This window comes from Caloenas nicobarica, chromosome 3 (genome assembly GCF_036013445.1).
Source record: "Caloenas nicobarica isolate bCalNic1 chromosome 3, bCalNic1.hap1, whole genome shotgun sequence".
In the NCBI taxonomy this organism is placed as follows: domain Eukaryota; kingdom Metazoa; phylum Chordata; class Aves; order Columbiformes; family Columbidae; genus Caloenas; species Caloenas nicobarica.
Genome location: NC_088247.1, coordinates 83,026,302 through 83,045,583, shown reverse-complemented (window position 1 = coordinate 83,045,583; position 19,282 = coordinate 83,026,302). Strand labels below are relative to the sequence as shown.

The 19,282-nt window shown below is 36.3% G+C and overlaps 1 protein-coding gene across 5 annotated transcripts in view; it reads right to left on the bottom strand.

Annotated features, from left to right (window-relative positions):
• The window catches only part of SDCCAG8 (SHH signaling and ciliogenesis regulator SDCCAG8), a 110,051-nt gene that overhangs the window by 30,203 nt on the left and 60,566 nt on the right, over positions 1 to 19,282 (bottom strand). For 4 of the 5 annotated variants that reach the window (XM_065632513.1, XM_065632515.1, XM_065632518.1 and 1 more), the window contains 2 exons: positions 18,102 to 18,210; positions 11,224 to 11,355 (listed from right to left, as the gene is read on the bottom strand). In XM_065632513.1, coding sequence (XP_065488585.1) covers positions 11,224 to 11,355; positions 18,102 to 18,210 — 241 coding nt within the window. The remainder of the gene's footprint in view (positions 1 to 11,223; positions 11,356 to 18,101; positions 18,211 to 19,282) is intronic. The other variant, XM_065632516.1, reaches the window with a different exon arrangement.

Here is a 19,282-nt window from a genome sequence, read left to right as displayed (position 1 = left end):
TCAGCTTGTTTGTGCATTTTATTAATAAAACTGATTTGGGAAGCACGAGTATTTGCATCATCTAACACGTGTGATAAGGCACAGCAGTTTAACTTTTACCACTGTGAAGGCTGTAAAGCCAAAGTGCTTTTAAGTCACATGCTTCCAAACATTTACTCTGTGCAATTGTGCATGCTTGATGTCAATTTACAGACGACCTTTTTTTTTTAGTTCTGAAACTATGTGTATATATATATATGCATATATACACACACTTTTTATATATACATACATAAAAGGTCAGTCACTGAAGTGAACCAAGCAAAGCAGAAAAAAAACCCCAAAACAATGAACAAAAACCACCAGCAATGAACAACCAAACAGAAAAAAACCACAAACAAACAAACAAATACACACACAAAAAACCCCCCTAAAACGTGAGAAGTCGTTTCTGACTACATGCAAATCACATAGCTAAAAACTAAGGCTAAATCCCTGATAGTGTGGGAAGTGCTCATGCAGCCCTCAAAAAGATTATCCCGCTTTATATAAGCAGAGAAAAGATCGCTGCAAAGTCAGCCGTGCCACTGAGACAACCTTTTGAAACTGGAGACCTGGAAATATTTAGCAACCTTGAGTTGAATCACATCAGAATTCTCAAGACTGTTCAGGATCAAGTCCAAAGTAATAAGATATCATATCTGGGACAAGGATGTATTTCCATATGTGTAACTAAAGGTGGACTATGTGTCTCTGAGGTTACAAAGGAAAAAAAAAAAGAAAAATAATAAAAACACCACAAAAAAATCCCAACAACTCATTTCCCCTTCCTTTCCCTCCATATATGAATTTACTGTTCACAAACAACAAGCTAAAAAACACAGAATAATCCTATTAGTCTTTTCCATTTCTTTCATATTTTCCATTGTTGCTACTTTATTTGAGAACCAAACTGAGAATCCCTCAGCAAACATAACGCTGTTTTGAGTACACTAGAAATGTAGATGCTAAGCATGTTTTATCATACTGTCCTTCCTTATAGCCACTTCATAATCTCTATTTCACTACAACTTCTGCACTTAGCAGTGGGATAAGACATTTGAGATAGTATTTCCAGAAACTAGCACAATGCCTGTTACTATCGATTAACACTATCACAAGGCACAAAACCCACAACTACTTATTAGTATTTAAATTATTAGGATGCCAATTTTTTTTAGAGTTCACTCAGAAACTGATAATGAATATGACTGGAGCTCCAGAAAAGAATGACAGTTTAAGTTAGACAAGAAATAGGCAAAAGAAAGTTCTGTCTTTTAGAGAACAAAACCACAGGAAAATTCAGTCTTCAATCTCATAATGCATAAAAAAGCAGCACTTACAATTAGTTTGAAAGATGGAAAACAAAAAGCGAGAAGGGAAAAACCTCACGTTTAAGTGCAACATTAGTTATAGAACTACTGGCACAAGACATATTGAGGCTAAACAGTCCAAGATTTAAAGGCAGGTGAGATCTGTATATGGAAAATGAGAGCATCCACAGTTATATCAGCTTCCGTAGGAGCAGGACTGACCCAACGGAAGCAATCAAAACACTGAAGTTATCAGGGAAAAGCAGCCTTCCAATAGCCTTGCAAAAATCTACTCACTTATTACATTAAAAACGTAAATTGTCATTAGGTTTGGGTCTCCTTCTCTTACAACAATAACCTTGACAGCAGGCAGGTACATAGACTTTGTTACTGGTAAATTGTCACGACACACTTGCAAAGCTCTCTAGATGTTACTCATCTGTCTTCATTTTCAGTTCTCGTCTATCTGGGAGCAGAGAGTTTTAAACAGCCTTAGTCTGAAAATCTCTGAGTTATACACAGAAATCAAAACCAGAAGGAAATCTGCTCCTGCTTCAAGTAGTTTGCCAAAGGGGTTAATAGTCAGATTTTACCTTTATTGTGAGTTCACTTACGGCCCAATAGGAAGATCCCAACTACTGTTAAATATCCCAACTAGATATTTGCTGCTGAACTACTGCATAGCATTAGTCTCACAGTGGCTATTTGAAAAGTGGGGTTTTTTTAAATGTTCTGACATACACAAGGATATCACAGAAATACAGTACAGAAAAATTAACTTTAAAAAGGCAGATGCAACACAATATGGAATAAAGAAAAACAAGGTGAGTATAACAGTCAGGGATTTCAACAATTTAATTTTTTAGATGGTCTAAACAATCAAGACTTGCTAAAGATTGTGAAATGGTGTATACTTCTAGGAGGAACATGGGGAGGGTTGTCCTCTAGAGTTTATCCTACATTGGAAATGCTGTTGTCCTGGGTAGAAAGCTTTATTCCGTAGGTCTGGATACCTTTCAGTACATAAATGAACAGTGACATGCTTTTTGATGCTATTTCTTGCCATTAAACAACTGCGTTTTTATGAATAAGCCAGCAAAGGAGGACTTTGATCTAGTCTGCTCACTTTCTGTTTCACATCTCTGGGGAAAGCAGGGAGGAAGACTGGTCCATGACTACTACTATGGACCAGAGGTGCTACTACCAGGCACTGAAGACAAAGACTTTCAAAGAAGATGTAGCGGTGATGAAGGGGTGATCGGTGGATTAACACAAGAAGGATCATATATCACCACGAGAAGCAACCCCCAACCAAAATTTAAACAGTTGGCAGGTTTGTAGCAAATGTAGGAGAATAAAATGGGGTTTCATTGGGAAACCATGGGTACACTTCTATCCAATATGCACATCTTTTTCAGCACCAGTGTTATGATCTGCATAGGGCAAAGTATTTCTAGACCTTGCCATATCAAGGAGAATCTGGGCTGAGCTGTCAAAGACATCACCTATATCCACCTCCATTTTAGAGAAGAGAATCAAGAATTCTTCGTTAATGCTAAATTAACATTTAAATTTGAAAACCAACAACTGTGCTGACAACAGAAAGTAACAAGAACAGCCTGGAACCTTATGTTGTGCTGGTTTATGTCACAGATATTTCAGGGCTTTTTACATTCCTGGTAGACAAGAACACAAGCTTACTCTTAGTGAGCTGAAGGCTTTGACTCCCAGAAGTTGATGGCATGAATAAGAACTATCCTCATGTCTGTTTTGGAGAAGGCAGAGTACATCAAAGCAGTAGAGTAGAAGATATTCTCAGGAGTGGACAATTACCGGATTCTTAGCAGAGGGGGTGTTAGTCAGAGTGTTGATAGCTGTTCAATACAGAAGCAAGCAAAACTGTGCATTTTTCCACCTAGCTTTTCTTTGAGGCATTGACTATTCCCCAGTCTATGGTATCACTTTCCCAGGTATTATAATCCAGTTTCTAAAACAATAAAATCATGGTGGCCAACTGTCCTGATGTGCAAAGTGAACACAGACACTGTTGCTTTTCTCTCTACACCTTCTTCCTCACATTGACCATATCATTGTGCAATTAGATGCAGCATTAGCTAATCCTTAAAAAGGAAGGTAACTCAGATAATTAACAGCCCATTAACATGACCCCAAATGTATGAATAGCCCACAACAAGTTTTGAAGGAAAAAGAATATGTAAGGACATGAATGTAAACAGAAAACATAAGAAACTGAAACATAAGTTAGAGCAAGCAGATTCTGTCATGTCAGTCCTAAATTCTTTGACAGCTGATTTTTTGATAAAGGAAATGCCATAAACCTTACCTACATTAACTTCAGTAAAACCTTAAATATCATGCCCCATCAGGAAACATTAGCTAAGTTGTTGTTGATAAGAAACTGACTGAAATAAAGAGCACAGCTGACAGGAACAATTGAAGGTGAGGAAGAATTTTAAGTGCATTTCTTAGAGTTTAAACAGATTTTTGAATATTTTGAATTATGACTCAGCACAAAAAGTGCAAGTGGGCTGATAAATTTAAGAGGAGTCATCAGCTTAGTGATCTGGGATACTGCACAGAAAGTAAGAGATGACTCAGAAAGTTGGAACAGCAGACATGGGATGAAATTTTATAGCACAAAGTCTCATACTAGGGACTTAACGCATTCTCAGTTCATAGCAAAAGTCTCTGCTAACAACTTGAATTTACTTGGGAAGAAGAGGTCCTGGATGCACTTCTTGGATAGAGAAGGATTATCAGCTGCCAATACTATGCAGCTGTCATACAGGCAAATGTGATCGTAGGATCCATCAGTCAAGGAATTTCCAGTAAGTACATTAATTCCATCATCTGAGATATTCAACCAACCTCATCCAAAATCCTGCAGACAGTTCTGATTGCCCATACTCAAAAAAACCCACCAACAATCAGAAAATGGATGGTGATGAAGAGCTTATTGCAAAAAGAACAGCAAGAAGAAGGCTTTACTTACTAATCAGAAGTAGGACTGAAGTGATATGACCATTGTCTATAATTATCTGCATTATCAGTGCAGATAAAATGAAAGCAGAAAAAATGAACTATTTACCCCAATTTTGGCTCAAAGACAAGTAGGTACAAGCTGAACACAAAGAAATTGAGACCAAAAATAAGAAGGATCCCAATCAGAAGATCAGTGGTTCTGGAAACAGTTGTCCAAATTGGAGCAGCGAGGCATAATTACTTTTACAAAGGAGCTCAATATATTCTCAAATATCTAAACTACATATCTAAGTATATGTATTTGATATACATACACAGATAATGACAGCAGCAGTGGGGGAACACAGTACTCAGTGACCTGCCCTGTTTCCCTGAAAATAAGCCCTAGTTACAGTTCATAAAAAAGCCAATTTAAATAGTGTCTAGGCAGCTATACATGTAAAAAAATATTAATTTTTGCTCCAAAACTTATTACAAGACCTTGTCTTATTTTCGGGAAAACAGGGTAGAATACATATTACAGAACATTAAGTTCCCTAAACATCTATTGGAGAATAGAGTGCAATATTTCCCTCTGCTTGTCATTTGCTGCTTAAGAAGGCTAACAACTTCTTCGCATACTATTTTGCAGTGTTTTCTGAAGACCCTGTATATTTCACTCCCAGTGTACCTTTCAGGTTTTCAAACAACTAAAACAATTTTTGCTTTATGCATCTACTGTTCAAGTAGTTGGTGAATAAATCTTTAAAAACAGTATTTGAGGGCTTAATTAAATAAGCTCTCAAATATTAAGCCCTCTTATATAACTTATTAACTATTTAGAATGGGAATATTATACACATGAAAGCACAAATATATGCATTTATATACACACTATATAGAGACATCTATTTAAAGTGAGAGAGGGAAAAAATAGACAAACATATATATATATATAGTAAGTAGACAAATAGCGAACTGGAGAGGAAATGAGAGGGAGAGATTTTGAACAGCGTTTCTGTTCCAGAGTATGTGAACTGTGTGCAAACACCCAAACATTAAACAAAAGCCACTTTGAGACTCTGACAGGATTTGCAACATCTATAGGTACATGTGTGTATGTGTATGTACATCATCCGTTGATTATTTCCTAAGTGTACTCCTTTGGAGTACACATTTCTCAACCTAAACCACGAGTCTATTAAATAGTAATAAAAAAATAATAGTGAGAATGCCAAATTCTGGACAGAGCTGAGAGTTTTATCTGGCTGCACTGTAATGTTGAACAGAGGGACCACAAAGCTTTTTACAAACCCTTGCTCGAAAGGCTCCACAAACAAGTCCGTCTCCAGTTGTTACAGCGAGCCTGGTGCAGTGAAACCACACCAAAGATATGTGGGTGTGAATAATGATGCTCAGGAAAAAGGGGATCATGCTGCTCTTTAAACACTGATGCAACTTTAATATCAAAGACGTTATGGACACTATGTATGTTAATCTCTCTTTTCAATATAAATATGCATTAATGTGTTTTAAACTAAAAAGCCACAATATGGCGTATTTTTATTCTATAATTGCATTTCAAAACAGATAATTGGTTTAGTAAAAAGATAGTAAAATTTGCCTCACCGTTACTTAAAAAAATACTAGCCTATCGGTAAAATAAAAATAAGGAAGACAATATATGCAACAAAGAACAAACTTGACTGGAAAAAAAAATAAAGGCCTTTTAGGCAACGACCAAAACTGAGCTCTTCCACCCATCGCTATTTCTTGAAAACCTTTTAAAAAAAATACAGGAGCTTTATGCAGAAAATATAAAATTTGAAATGCCACTTGATTGCTCTAGTTATCAAGAAATAATTTAAATAAATTGTTCTACTGAAGATCTGCCAAACAAATCCAAAAATCTCTATTCAGAAGTGTCATAGTGACAGCAAACCAGCTATTATGATTTTATGAATCAGTTACTTGAAACTGCTGCTATATTCTCAATATATTTGTGTCTCAGTTCTCATATATATGTGTTCTCTCATGCACACATGATCTCACATACGCTAACTCTTAGTAACAGCAACAAAAAATAAATTTAATGCCGGGAAAAACTTTAAAAATCATTGTCACATTGAATGTCACATTTTCTCTCTAACTCCTTGAGTGGTCCATTTAAGAATCCATTTTAGTTACTCTTCCAGGTAAGCTTATCCATAAGAATCATACATTTCCCCATAGGTAGAAAACAAATATAATTTGTCACATGTTGTGCTATACAGACATTTCTGCACAGTTGCTGCACTCCACTAGAATGTCTGAAGGGGAAGATACCCCAGGTAGTTGGCTGCAGACACGTCTCAGCAACATGGCACATAGTTGCGATTTGACACATATAGTCTTTATAAATCCAATGTCTATGAAGTCAAACAAATCTCCTCCTTATTTATAGTAACAGGCAAGAGCAGATCTCTGCCGTCTTGTTACACAGATGGTTGTAACATTTTTATAGTTAACTTACAACCACTGATGCCTGAGGAATAGACACACATCTGCCCCAAACTGCCAGTCCTGTAGGCTCTTCTTTTTAACTTTAGCTATCAAAAATGCATTTGAAATACATGCAACGCTGTCACCCCCAAAAACCTACCACAACAACCCCCCCCTCAAATTTGCATAAATTGTATTATTATTGTTAATGTTACACAGACTGGACAGTGATCACACACATTACAGCAAAAATAACACTAATACCAATTCTTATCACGAAAATGGAAGTTTGAGAAAATTCATAGCCCCAGATCCCATATGCTGAACTTAGTTTGGAAAAAAATAATCAGTAGAAGCTTCTAAATTAACACTTTATTAAAAAGATTTCAAAAGAGCCTCATGCTTCATACAAATTACTGTCTATATGCTTTTTTTTGCTGCTTGATAAAAAGTGAAGGCTTGACTAGCTCATCTTGAAAATCCTAGGCAATTGCTTTTGGTTTTTCTTCTCCTACTTGAAGGCACTACGCCATATTTGCTGTATTTCCACATATCATCTGGGTCTTTCACAGGAAACATACACAGAAAAGAGATAGCTATATTAAATTAAGTGCTTCCCATTTTAGACACTGGTTGTCCACAGAATAAATTCTCTACATAGATGACTTACAATCAAATACTTGCTTTATGAGGCAAAGAAGAGATGCAGAAAAGCAAAGCTGTAATTGAACCTTGTACCTACAAGAGTTGTTAACTAAGTTCAGTGAAAACTTCAATAGCCTGATGAAATCCTGACCCACGGCAGCTTGGGCAAATATTACTTATGCATAAATATGTATCAGTAATAGATCTCGGCAGATTCTTGTCTTTTTGTTGTTGCTCCCCAAATTGGAAAAGAACAGAGCTTGTGAGAAAGAGGATCTGCATTTACAGAACTGGTCTGACTACAAAGGTGAAAACACACGTCATGGATTTCAGTTTGAAAACAAAGGAGAGAATGAACCAACATTATACGAACAGTTACCCAATTGATTTGATTTGGGATTTTCCTTCCTCTGAAACCTATCTATTTTTCGTGGAGTTTAGCACAGAAGGAAAACAGAAGAGTAGTTTAACCTTTTATTTCTGCTACATAGTCTTTTTATTCTTGGCTAGTTTTCTATCTTTATAGCTGCCTTATAAGGAATTCTGTACTTTCTGCTCCCTGCTACATTCTACTATGAACACATATCTATATAATGAGACTTTGAAGAATTTAATAATAAAATTTGCTTTGAGTTTGGAAATTTATACCAACATGCTCTTTGCCATGTAACAGACATGAATTTATTTCTCCAAGATTCAGATTCATAGTCACACATGCTGACCAGCTCACTGCCAGTGGCACAGGAGGGACCCTATGTCATGTTAATTAATACTTTTGAGAGAATCTACTTAGCTAAACAAATCACTGCCTGAAATGAAAAAGTACATAGTTGAAAAAAAATCAAAACAATAACAAACTAATGTAAAAAAAAATTCATACATGTATCTAAAGCAAAGAACCACAGTGTTGCTAGATTAACAACATTAAATGAACATTTCTACATAAGCTCCACTGCAGTTTTAACATGTGATCATAATCCTGCAAACCAGACATCTTTCTATTCAAGTTTGCCCCAATAGCATGTGTCAACTGTATCATTTAAAAGCGACACCTATTTCTTTTAATGCTGTATTTCACTAAGCAAAAACACACTGAAAGGGGCAGATATTTGCATTACATTGAAAAGGCTGATTCAAAATCATCTTTAATGACTGCAATTTTAAGTAATCTTTTTAAAGCCTGCTTATATCATTTTGGACTATATTCACTTGCAGTACGTATTCAGACAAACACAGGAATGGCAGAGAAAAAGTTCTCGTGTTCACTTCCAGGAATGCAACTATCACAATTGCCAAAACATTGTTGCTCCAAAAGAAATTCTGATTGATCAAAGAGATCTTGCTCCTTCCAGAAAATAGTTCTATCAGGGCCTGTCATAGTCTCCTACAAGAACATAAGAAGTGACAGAGATTTCTTCTTAAACAAATACCACAATTCCCTGTTATTCAAATGGAAATGTTAGGTCCCAAGTTAAGTCAAAATCATTTTGATAAAGAAACTTTATAAAAATAACAAGAGCTAGAAAATTAGGTAGGAACCCCCTTTGCAGGATTGTGTTGCAAAAAGATCAGCGCTAGTTGTAGCTGTGTACAAAGGGGACACATATTGTGTTAAGAAGTAATTATCTTTAACATTATTGTGTTGTGATTATTAGTATCTGAGCGATGGGTGAAACTCTGAGGCAAAACACTGTATTATTATTTGTTGTTCTACTTTCACTAAATAGCATAGTGTTATTTTCAAAATCAGAAGAGAAAAACCACTATTTTTGTTTGGTGGAAGACCTTCAACATAAGAAACTGGGATATTTATTTGTTGTTGTAGTTACACTTCCTGCTTTTCTTCACCTAGATTCGATTACTTCATAGCCAATTTATAGCATTTGGGAACTGATACTGCAAATCAGTTTCCATGTGAAAACTGTAATAAAAATTTGTTTACAATGAATTTTTAAAGCTGTTGATTGTATCAGTCTTGCCGCTTATTACCTGGATTTTAAATGAATATAGTGCAAGATCATAATTAAAAATACGCTAAAAGAGTCCTCTCTTAAAATGCTGGTAAAGTATACTGTTCATAATTGAAATATATGATAACCTCTGCCATATTTAGATATTCCAAAATATTAAATACAAATGCTATCACTGTCCTTTTTTCTGTCCTTGTTGTCAGCAAAACAGAAGGTAAGGAACTGCCTGCAGCATGACCACTTTGCTTTCAAATCACTTTTCTGTTCTGGATTAATGCTTTCAATCTTTTCTAGTGTTTAATCATTGCTGCTGCAGTAGAGAATGAGCAACATTTTCCAGGAGGTCTATTTTACTTGGTTCTGAAGAGGAAATATTGTCCTAAAAACTTAGAAAGCAGTCTTAAATTGAACTAGATACTAATAATTCTACAGAAGAGTACCTAAGGAAAAAAAAAAAAAAAGAAAGAAAGATATCTGATTTTTTTTTTCCTGCTGAAAGTAACCCTGAATCTTCAGTGTACATCCCCTGTATGCTAAGAATCCACCACAAGTAAAGAAACCAAAAGGGAGGTGAGATAAATGCAAAGATTATGTGGTCACATAGATTAGGGGCATAGTTGTAGCATTTTGAATTTCTTTGTTCCCTGAGCTATAAAAGATGATGAAAATTCTGGGTTACAGAAGAACAGGATGAGGTACAGAGAGAAAACTGATAGAGGAAAATATGAGGTCTGGACATCGAACAGAATGCACAGAATACTTGTAAGAAATAAGCTGACATGGACAGACAGAGAATGAAGAGACAGCAGGAAAAAAAAACTCAACACACTAAATCTGTTCCTATCAGCTGATCAGTGGTCAAAAAAAGGCAAACAGAATTTTTCCCAGGCCAGGACTATCCAGATCAAATGAACTTAAATGCATTTAGCCTTTCTCTAGGAACAAGAGGTAGCCTTCTGATTTGGTTTGCAGAGCTGCCTCTCAGCTATCTCTCTACTTTATCCTCCACCTCTCCAGCCATGCCTCAGCATTTTCCAGTGCCTGTTACACTGAATGTGGAGTGGAAGACAGAACACGAGAGCATAGATGAACCTTCTGGTACCAAAAAGAAAAGCCCGCACAGTGATCTTAAAAGTCATCTAGTATAAACTGCAGCACAAGGCATTAGCAGTCTGGACACCCTCGCCAGAACAGTCAACTGGTCATGGTGGAAATATTTCGTACTAGTCTTGTTGTAGCTGCTCCCAGCTCTTCCTGAAGACATCACTGCTTCCCTGAAAAGGATAGTGGGGCCTGGAAGCTGCTAATAGTTCTCTGGTTACCAAGATCTTCAGTAAGATTTGTCTTTTTATACAAGTTTATGCAAGTTAAATATTACCGAGAAAGGTAAGATGGTAATCCCCATACATGGCATAATGGAATGCACATCTGTACTCTACATTCATATTACCGAATAGCCTCCTTTCTCCCTCCTTCTCTCTCCCCCCCCCGCTGCCTTTTTTTTTTTTTTTTTAATATGGTAAGACAATTCATCCAAGTTAGAGCAGAGAACAGCCGAAGCAGCCCACACACATATGTACTAGGCTTAAATTCTTTGGAAGACTGTGTTGTTCAAGCTTTCCTTTTATTTATCCAAAATGGCACAAGCAAAAGATGTTATAAAAAAAACTTGACAGAATGCTTGGGGAGGGGAAGAGGTGGTCATTTTCATACAGAAAGAATATTACTTTCAAACAACCTAGTGTCATTTTTATGTTTACACAACAGGTACAGTAGAATATACCACATACTGACAGATTAACAGGACCTCCTACCTCGACTTCATCCTCTCATGCATTCTCCCATGCTGGATACATTGTTGGTCCAATTCATCATTCCGTTTCTGCATCTTCTCCAATCTGCCATGAAGATACTCTTTTTCCTGACTAAGCTGGTTGACTTCAGATCTACAGAAGAAAAACACAGTGATGATGGATGTTGTCAGATTTCATCCTGCAGCGTGCCATCAATATGTGGCTTCAGCATTTATAAAATTTCATACATGTATATGTAATGCATAAGCAGGCTATTACTAGAACTTACAGAACAAATCACTGTTTCAAATAATCTTAAGACAAAAGAACATGATGCTGAAGGGAATCTGGTAAATATGCCGATGGCAATCACTCAGTCATAGGTTGGCTATGCTAATTTTAGCCCAATTTTAACAGGCATGTCATTGGCATTATGTATTGATGTTAAATAAGATCAATAAATGTAAATTCATACTTGTTAAGCAAGAATTTGGCTAGCATTTTGAAAACACGTCACGTTCTTAACTAATAAAGTTAACATCTCGTTTGAAAAATGGCTACTAAAAACATGTTCACCCTTTACTGGACTGTACAGGTTGAACTCTTAATAATGGTACTGTTTTAGAAACTTTATTAACCTAATACGCCCAAAATATCATTACACAGATTAACACAAAAAAGAAAAAAAGCCCAACACCACATTAAGAGGAAAATTAATAAAACCTTAAGAAATAAGGGACAAGTCATACAGGCACACCCTAATCTACATAAAACTTGGCACAGCCTTTGAGTAAATTAGTTACTCCTAGCAATTCTTATTCTTCACGGGTGAGCAGAGACACCAGATCCATGAATGACCTGGGACTGCTACTTGCTACATCTCTAACCATCAGTCCATGGAGAAACAGGCATGAGCTGTTTCTTAATATCAGGAAAAGATCTCAGATTAAATTGTGATAAAATATACATTATGCGCTTGCACAGTTTAACTCTTTGGAAAAGGTTAATGAGAACATGTCAGAATCTGCTATACCATCAGAAAGTAAGAATCTAAAGCAAGCAAATTTGTTTTATGGCATCTGCCACTCCAGATCTTGAGGTTAAAAAGCTTCAGATATATCTTTAAATCATAAACCTAAATATGCTGCAGTTACAGAAGAAAGATACTATACCTTCCTGGCTGTTACAGAATGCAACAACAACTGACATTCTGAAAAATACAACAAAGTGCAGGGGGAGAGGAATACTCCTCCCTCAAAAACATGTTGTTACACTGACAAGTCAAATCTGGAAATGACAACATAATCTTTTCATGTTTAAATAGAGAACAATACGTGATATCATTTGTGAATCTAAAAGAACTTAGCAAGGGAAACTTTGGAAGAAAACTGTATGTAATTGAATTTAGATAGGGAATTACAGCTCTATTAAGGAATATCACTGACAAATACATCGGAATTGTGCTGATGTATTTGTACATCAAACTTGAATACACAAGAGTTTCCTGGATGGGTACATCACAGTGGGCAGGACATTACATGAAGGAAACCGAAGTAGAATTTTACGCCAGTCATGTAACAGAAATACTAATAACTTAAGTGTCAGCATTAACCAAGCTTTGTCAGCTGGACTGATTGTTATCACACAGTACGAATGCAGCCTGGGCCTGATACTGACACTGCAAGAAAGACAATCAGCGGATGAAAGCAAAGTCCACTGCAGAGCAGCACAACAGTGACCCGACACAAAGCCCAACTAGGTTTGTGTTCCTTTTCTTGCCAGCAAAATGCAACAACAGCATTTGCAATGTAGGAATAGTGTAAACCATCATGTTTGCAGTGTTTCCCAAGTAGGGGATCCTGCTTCTTTTGCTGTATTTCTGTGTGGCTGTCTCATTCACAGAAACAGCAGAAGCAACTTCCACGGTGATAAAAATCTCAATGTTTTAAAAGGACTTATGCATCTCCAGCACATTTGAAGGTGCCTGAAGTGTTTATGGAAAGACCAAGGCATTCAAATCAACCAAAACACTGCTGAAAATTACAATTAATGAAACAAAAGAAAGTATTTAATTCATTAAAAATACAAGTAGCATGATCTTTAATCTCTAAAATACAGCTCTAATTGCCTTATGCTTTGAACCACATTGCTTGTGTTCTCTTCTCCTAAAAAAAAACCCAAACAAAAAAAACAAACCCAAACAAAACAAACCACAAAAAGCCCCCCCCAACCACACCACTCCCCCCAAAACCCCCAACAAACAAACAAATAAAAACAACAAACAAAAAAACCCAAACCCATACACAAACATTCTAGTTAAACCATTATTTACACCATGTCCCTTCCACATAAATACCTAAGAGTCTGATTCAAGATTCAAGTATTTCACCACACTGAAATTTTGGAGGACAGCACATATAAAGGACAGAATGCGCATTAAGGTCAACGTTAAACAGTTTGCATGTGTTGGCCTTAAAGAGAGAACGCTGGTTCCAATACAAAACTGCACACCAAGACCTGAGAAAGACTCCCTCTGCATCTTTAAATATACCACTCACCCACCTCAGTCTCCAAAGACTGAGATAGAACAGTTAATTCTATGTGATATTTAAATAGATAACTTCCAAATTGTCAGGTTAAAAAAATCCCAGAAAACCAATCATAATTGTAATAACCCTGAACAACTGGCGGTGGTAGCACGCTTTTACTAGGAGTACCAATTCCACCCAGCCAGGGCCAGGACCAGGTCTGTGTAAACGCTTCTCACCGACTCTGCTCCCAAGCTGTCACCTCAGGGATGGGAGAGAGATGGAGCAGGTGCCCAAGTGCACAGTCCTGAACTTCAGAGATAGCCCACATGGAACACTAGGGACAGAGGCAAATTAGAAAAATCTGTGCACTAAGAACTGTCTGATGGATCCAGAACAACTAAAGGACACAGCATGGTCATGCCCATTGCTCCACAAGAGCTACTCTGGGTCCAACGGACCGAGTAGTAAACTGTGGCAGACTTAGGAGAAACCAAAGCGTGCAGACATTTGGAGTGTTGCCACCTGAGCTGAACTCACATGGAGCTGCACGTCTGCAGACTCAGGCTGGCCCCACAGGTCAGACAGTCATGTTCATGTCTCTCCCTGTCCTTCTGAGATCTCATAGACTCAAAAGACCTCTATGAAATCTATATTACTCTGAAACCGAAAGCTACGACGTCACATGAAAATGCACACTCGTAAGTAGACGGGTAATAGATTTTGCCAAATCTCATGTACTTGTCATTATTTTTAAAATAATTGATGATGACTGAGGGGAGGACAGGGACAACAACAACAGTTTATACTTCCGGATCCATTCAACTACCAAGAAAGCTTCAACTTCTATTTAAACCCAAATTTAAGTTTTTTCTACTATCCTTGCTGGAAGAGTCCTGGGAAAAAAAAAACACACGAACAAAGGTTCCTCCAAAACATTCAAATACTGGAGGCAAAGAACCAGCAAATGTTAAATAGTCACAATTCAAAGTCAGTCCTAGGATATTTTTAGAATGAGTTGATTTTTGAACACTAAGGTGGCAATGTGGCCGTTACTCCTCTGAACTACCTTTTGCATTGCAGTGCTTTTTAGGCATTGCCTTTTCCTGCTCTTAAACCCAATTGTTTACTTGTACAGCAACTAAATACACGCTCTAAAATATTTTCTGCTGACACAAAATTGTTGCGTATAATTTTAATGACTGATCCTTCAGTCAGACTGTTTCACATCTTTGTACGGCTGCCTTCAACAAACATTTCACTCCTGGTATTGAGCGCAACGACTGCAGTCAACCAAACATGCAGGAAAATAGTTGTCGGGTGTGTGTTCTTTACTTCAATTAAACTCACACAGTTGGATGCCTACTGTTGCCAAACCAGTAATATAATTTATACATTATAGTCTAAACAGTAAAACTACTCTAAAAGTCATTTAACAATATTTATAACATCATAAAATACAGTGTTAAAATATATGAACTGCAATATGTACCAAAATTATAAAATTTGTTTCTCATCATCAGTGATTAAAACCAGGATCATTGCTCTAGCTTCAATACTCACAACCCTGGTGACAGATTAGAATTCAAATCTTAATGATCAATTTACAATTAACAAGATAGAAGTGAAACAAATTAAACCAACCATTATATATAACGAGACCCAATGGACTCCCATTGTTCCCCTTAATTACAAAACGCAAATCACAAATACACAGTGGGTAGTGTTAAGCATTAATCTACAACCTAGAAACTCAGACCGTGACAATCAGAGGAAAAAAAAAAGAACAAAAATCACAGAGAAGAAATCAACAAAGGACTATATTTTTAAACATGCCTGTGCATACAAAAACCTTCACAGACACTATCTTCTTTCTGCACAGCTTGAGGGGTTTATAATTCGTCTGACATTGTCTTTCTGAAGCTTTTCTAACTCAGTGGGGCTAGCTCACAAAAATGGTTCCAGCTTACACAGAAACAAGAAAACTTAGGTTTAGATTTCTCGGAAAACCTGTATTAAATATAAAAATATGTGAAATTCTGAAATTGTGCAAATATGTAGTTGTCACAGATAAATTTGAAATGCCTCTTATTACTTTACTTCTTAACAAAACCCCAAAATTTTATGTAAACTTATTCTTGCATCTGTTATTAAAAAAGCTTGAGTGCTTTGCCAATTGTATAATGGTACTGCTAGTGTACAGTCATTTCTTAACCCCACTGCAACTAAGGCACAGATTCTAGAAGTGTAGCAAGAAAATACACAACCGGGTTCAAAATTCAGTTTATGATAAAGGCAAAAAACTTGGGAAAAAAAAAAATGGAAATTTTTTTTTCCATGCAAATAGTGCACACTGCTGCTTCATGATCTGCTTTCATTAATGCACATGAGAACTAAGTTATAAAATATTACAAAAATGATTACTTTTTTTTCAGAAGACCAAGCTCCAGCATTCTGTCCCAGAACTGGTTTTTCACCATATCCAGTGACACTGAGCATGAAGACTGGCTTTTGGAAAGATACTACTGAAAGACATAGACTGATCACACATTTAAATGTTTGCCAAAATTGTTTTTTGAATCTGATCTCCTGATCACATCACTTTTTGAAGCCATTTATTAGTTTACCATTTTCCATTGTTTCCAGTTCCAGCCTTCTGTTCTCATTTTCACATGCTTTCTTTGTCCTTACTTATTTCTCCATTCCTGTTACTGACTACAGCAGCTCCCACTCCAGCAAAGGCAAGCTCAGGCTATTTTAGGGCCACTTCTCAGAACTGCTTTCATACATTCCTCCATATTGTTTTTTTTGTGTAAAACATACCCCTTTCTGGAGATCGAAGAGGGCTCTTTTTCCTCTTTTTGGGTTCTTGACATAGTCAGCTAATGCTGCTAGGTGGAGAAACACTTGGCAATCTCTGGTATTTATTTTCAGAGAATAATGTGTTTTCACAGTATGTTTTCTGTCTTTCCTTCATCCTTTTACAGTTACTAGTCTGTGACTGTGAGCTCTAGCAACAAAGTCTGTGTGAATTTTTATTGCTGGAATAATAATATGATTTGAATCTACTTAGATTTTGTATTACTTTAGCAGAGGAGCTCTGCTTTTTCAGAAGAAAAATTGTGTTTGCTTCTCTCTCAAGCACCTATCACAACATTTGCAAGGGAAGATTGCTTGCATTTCCTCAAGTTTCTCACTTCTTCCCCCAAAACTCTGGATGGGATTCATGTCCCAACCTCAGCCACTCAACAGCTAGTCAACACTTTATATTCAGTGGAAAGTAGGATGGGCAGTGGAGGCAGTACCTGTGGGAAGCATCATATATTTTTTACATATATATGTCTATCATCTACTTATATCATTCCACTTTGACCATTCCTTGAAACAGGATACTGGGATAAACGAGCTCTCTCCATGAGTGAGTGTTGCCAGTTATGTTACCTAAACGCAATTATTAAATCCACCCAGTGGAAGAAGAATCCTATCTTGAAAACCAATTTTTTCTTTGCTAGTGTTTTCCTTACTTCACATAAGCCATAGGAGATGAATCCTACCCTTAATTACCAAATTCACTTTGCATGGAATTTATAGAAGTTGCAGAATGGCAACTCAGCAATTAAGTCTTGTTTACTCCTCTAAATATGAACCCTGCAGAAAGTTTCAATAGCAACTATTTTCACACTTAAAAATGTAAAATCAAGTTATTTACTGGTACAGAACTACATTCTCCCTTTTTTTTTAAGATAGTCCTGTCCAATAAAAATTTTAAATAGATACCTTCATACTTTTGTATTTACCTAAACCAGCTATTGCTTCCAGGTTTTGTTCTATTGCTGAATTTTTAGTGGTTTTGTATTTAGACCTGCTACCGATTTTAAGAGCACCACATAAGAAGTGGTGCAGAATCAGAGCTTCAATGACAAGTAATTTTGATGACAATTATTTCAGAGATAATTATTCAGTGTGTAATATTGTGAATGGAGCTTTAAGTAAATAATTAAACCAACAGATTACAGTTTTGAGAACTTTAAATATTTAGTATTTTTCATATAATTTCAGATAAACTGGAATTGTAGCTCTGTTAACAATTTTCCAATCTTTATATTAAGAATATGAGGATCAGGAGGAAAATAGTATGCAATTTTTACATTCGAATTGTCTTAGAAATTTGAAGTAATAGCCAGAAACATAATTTGAAAAGCAGAAAATTAGAATAAACCTGGAAAAAAATCCATCCATGTTTCCTAAGTGGCATACATTATATTGAGATGATGTGTAATATCTGGGACAAGATGAATAACAATGAATATTAAAAAAATAAGGAAGCATGTCCTAATAATAGAAGGGACAGAATGAGAAAAATATACTAACCTGTATTTTTCTGACATTTGTTCCAATTTCCTTGCCAACAGACAACATTCTTCCTTTAATTTTGCTATGAATGTATTCTGGGAGGTCAGCAATGAATCCAGCTCATTTACTAGAAATTATTAAATTAGAAATTTATGTTACAGTTATATAAATGTACAGATAATTTAGAAACAATTTTATATATTCTCAATTTCTTTCCTCTAGATCCTTCTCACTTTGGTATGTTTTTGAAACTTCAGCTACTCGGACATGGAATTATGACCTCATCATTCACCAAATAAAGGCTCTATGTCAGAATAAAGTAACCTAAATTGTTCAAGAGACGTTGCCACTGAATCAGGTCTTGTATGACAAGAATCACCATAATGACTACATATCTAATCTGGTGGGTTTGCTTTTTAGCTGGAAGTTCACTGACATTTCGGGAGAAATAAAATTGGCAAGCCATGCCTCAGCAGCCTTTTGCTTGCTCAACTGGTGCAGAGGCTTCACTGGCAACCCAAACACTCACACTGTAGACTCATTTCATTCTCTGCTTCAAAAACCAGTTGTTTTATTTACTGGATCCTGCACTTACTATAATTAATATATAGCTTTTTACTTTAATGATAAGATATAGACTTATTGTCCAGTGACAGTTGCATTGAAACCATTTTATAAATTAAATTTTCAGTTACTATCAGTTTGAGCTGCACCAAAACTCATGACCTAGAAATCAAGCATCTCTATTCTTTCAAAAGGAAGATATTGCAAAATGATGTTTCTTGATTTCTGCTTTTAAAATCAGAGAAAGAGATAACACTGTTACTCAAATTCTTTGTATGTGTACAGGGTCATAATACACAAGGGTTTCTTTATGTACACAAAAATTGACTCATTTTCAACTCCTTCTAATCCTACTAGAGATCTATAAAAACAAACTCAGCCGTAATGTTGTTTCATTTTTGTATACTGGGACAGTTTATGCACCAGGACGGTAAATGACACATCTCTTGTGCAAAATTACACTTGGTCATATGCAGATGTGCTGGCTAGAGTAGGGAAAGATGATTCTGAGAGCTTCTTTTATTTTCCTACTGTGTAGACAGCAGCCATAACGTAGCTGCTTGCACTCCCTGAACACACGGAAAGGTCCTCTAGTATTGTGATAATGCTGCAAAAAAAGGCAGAAAATCAGATGG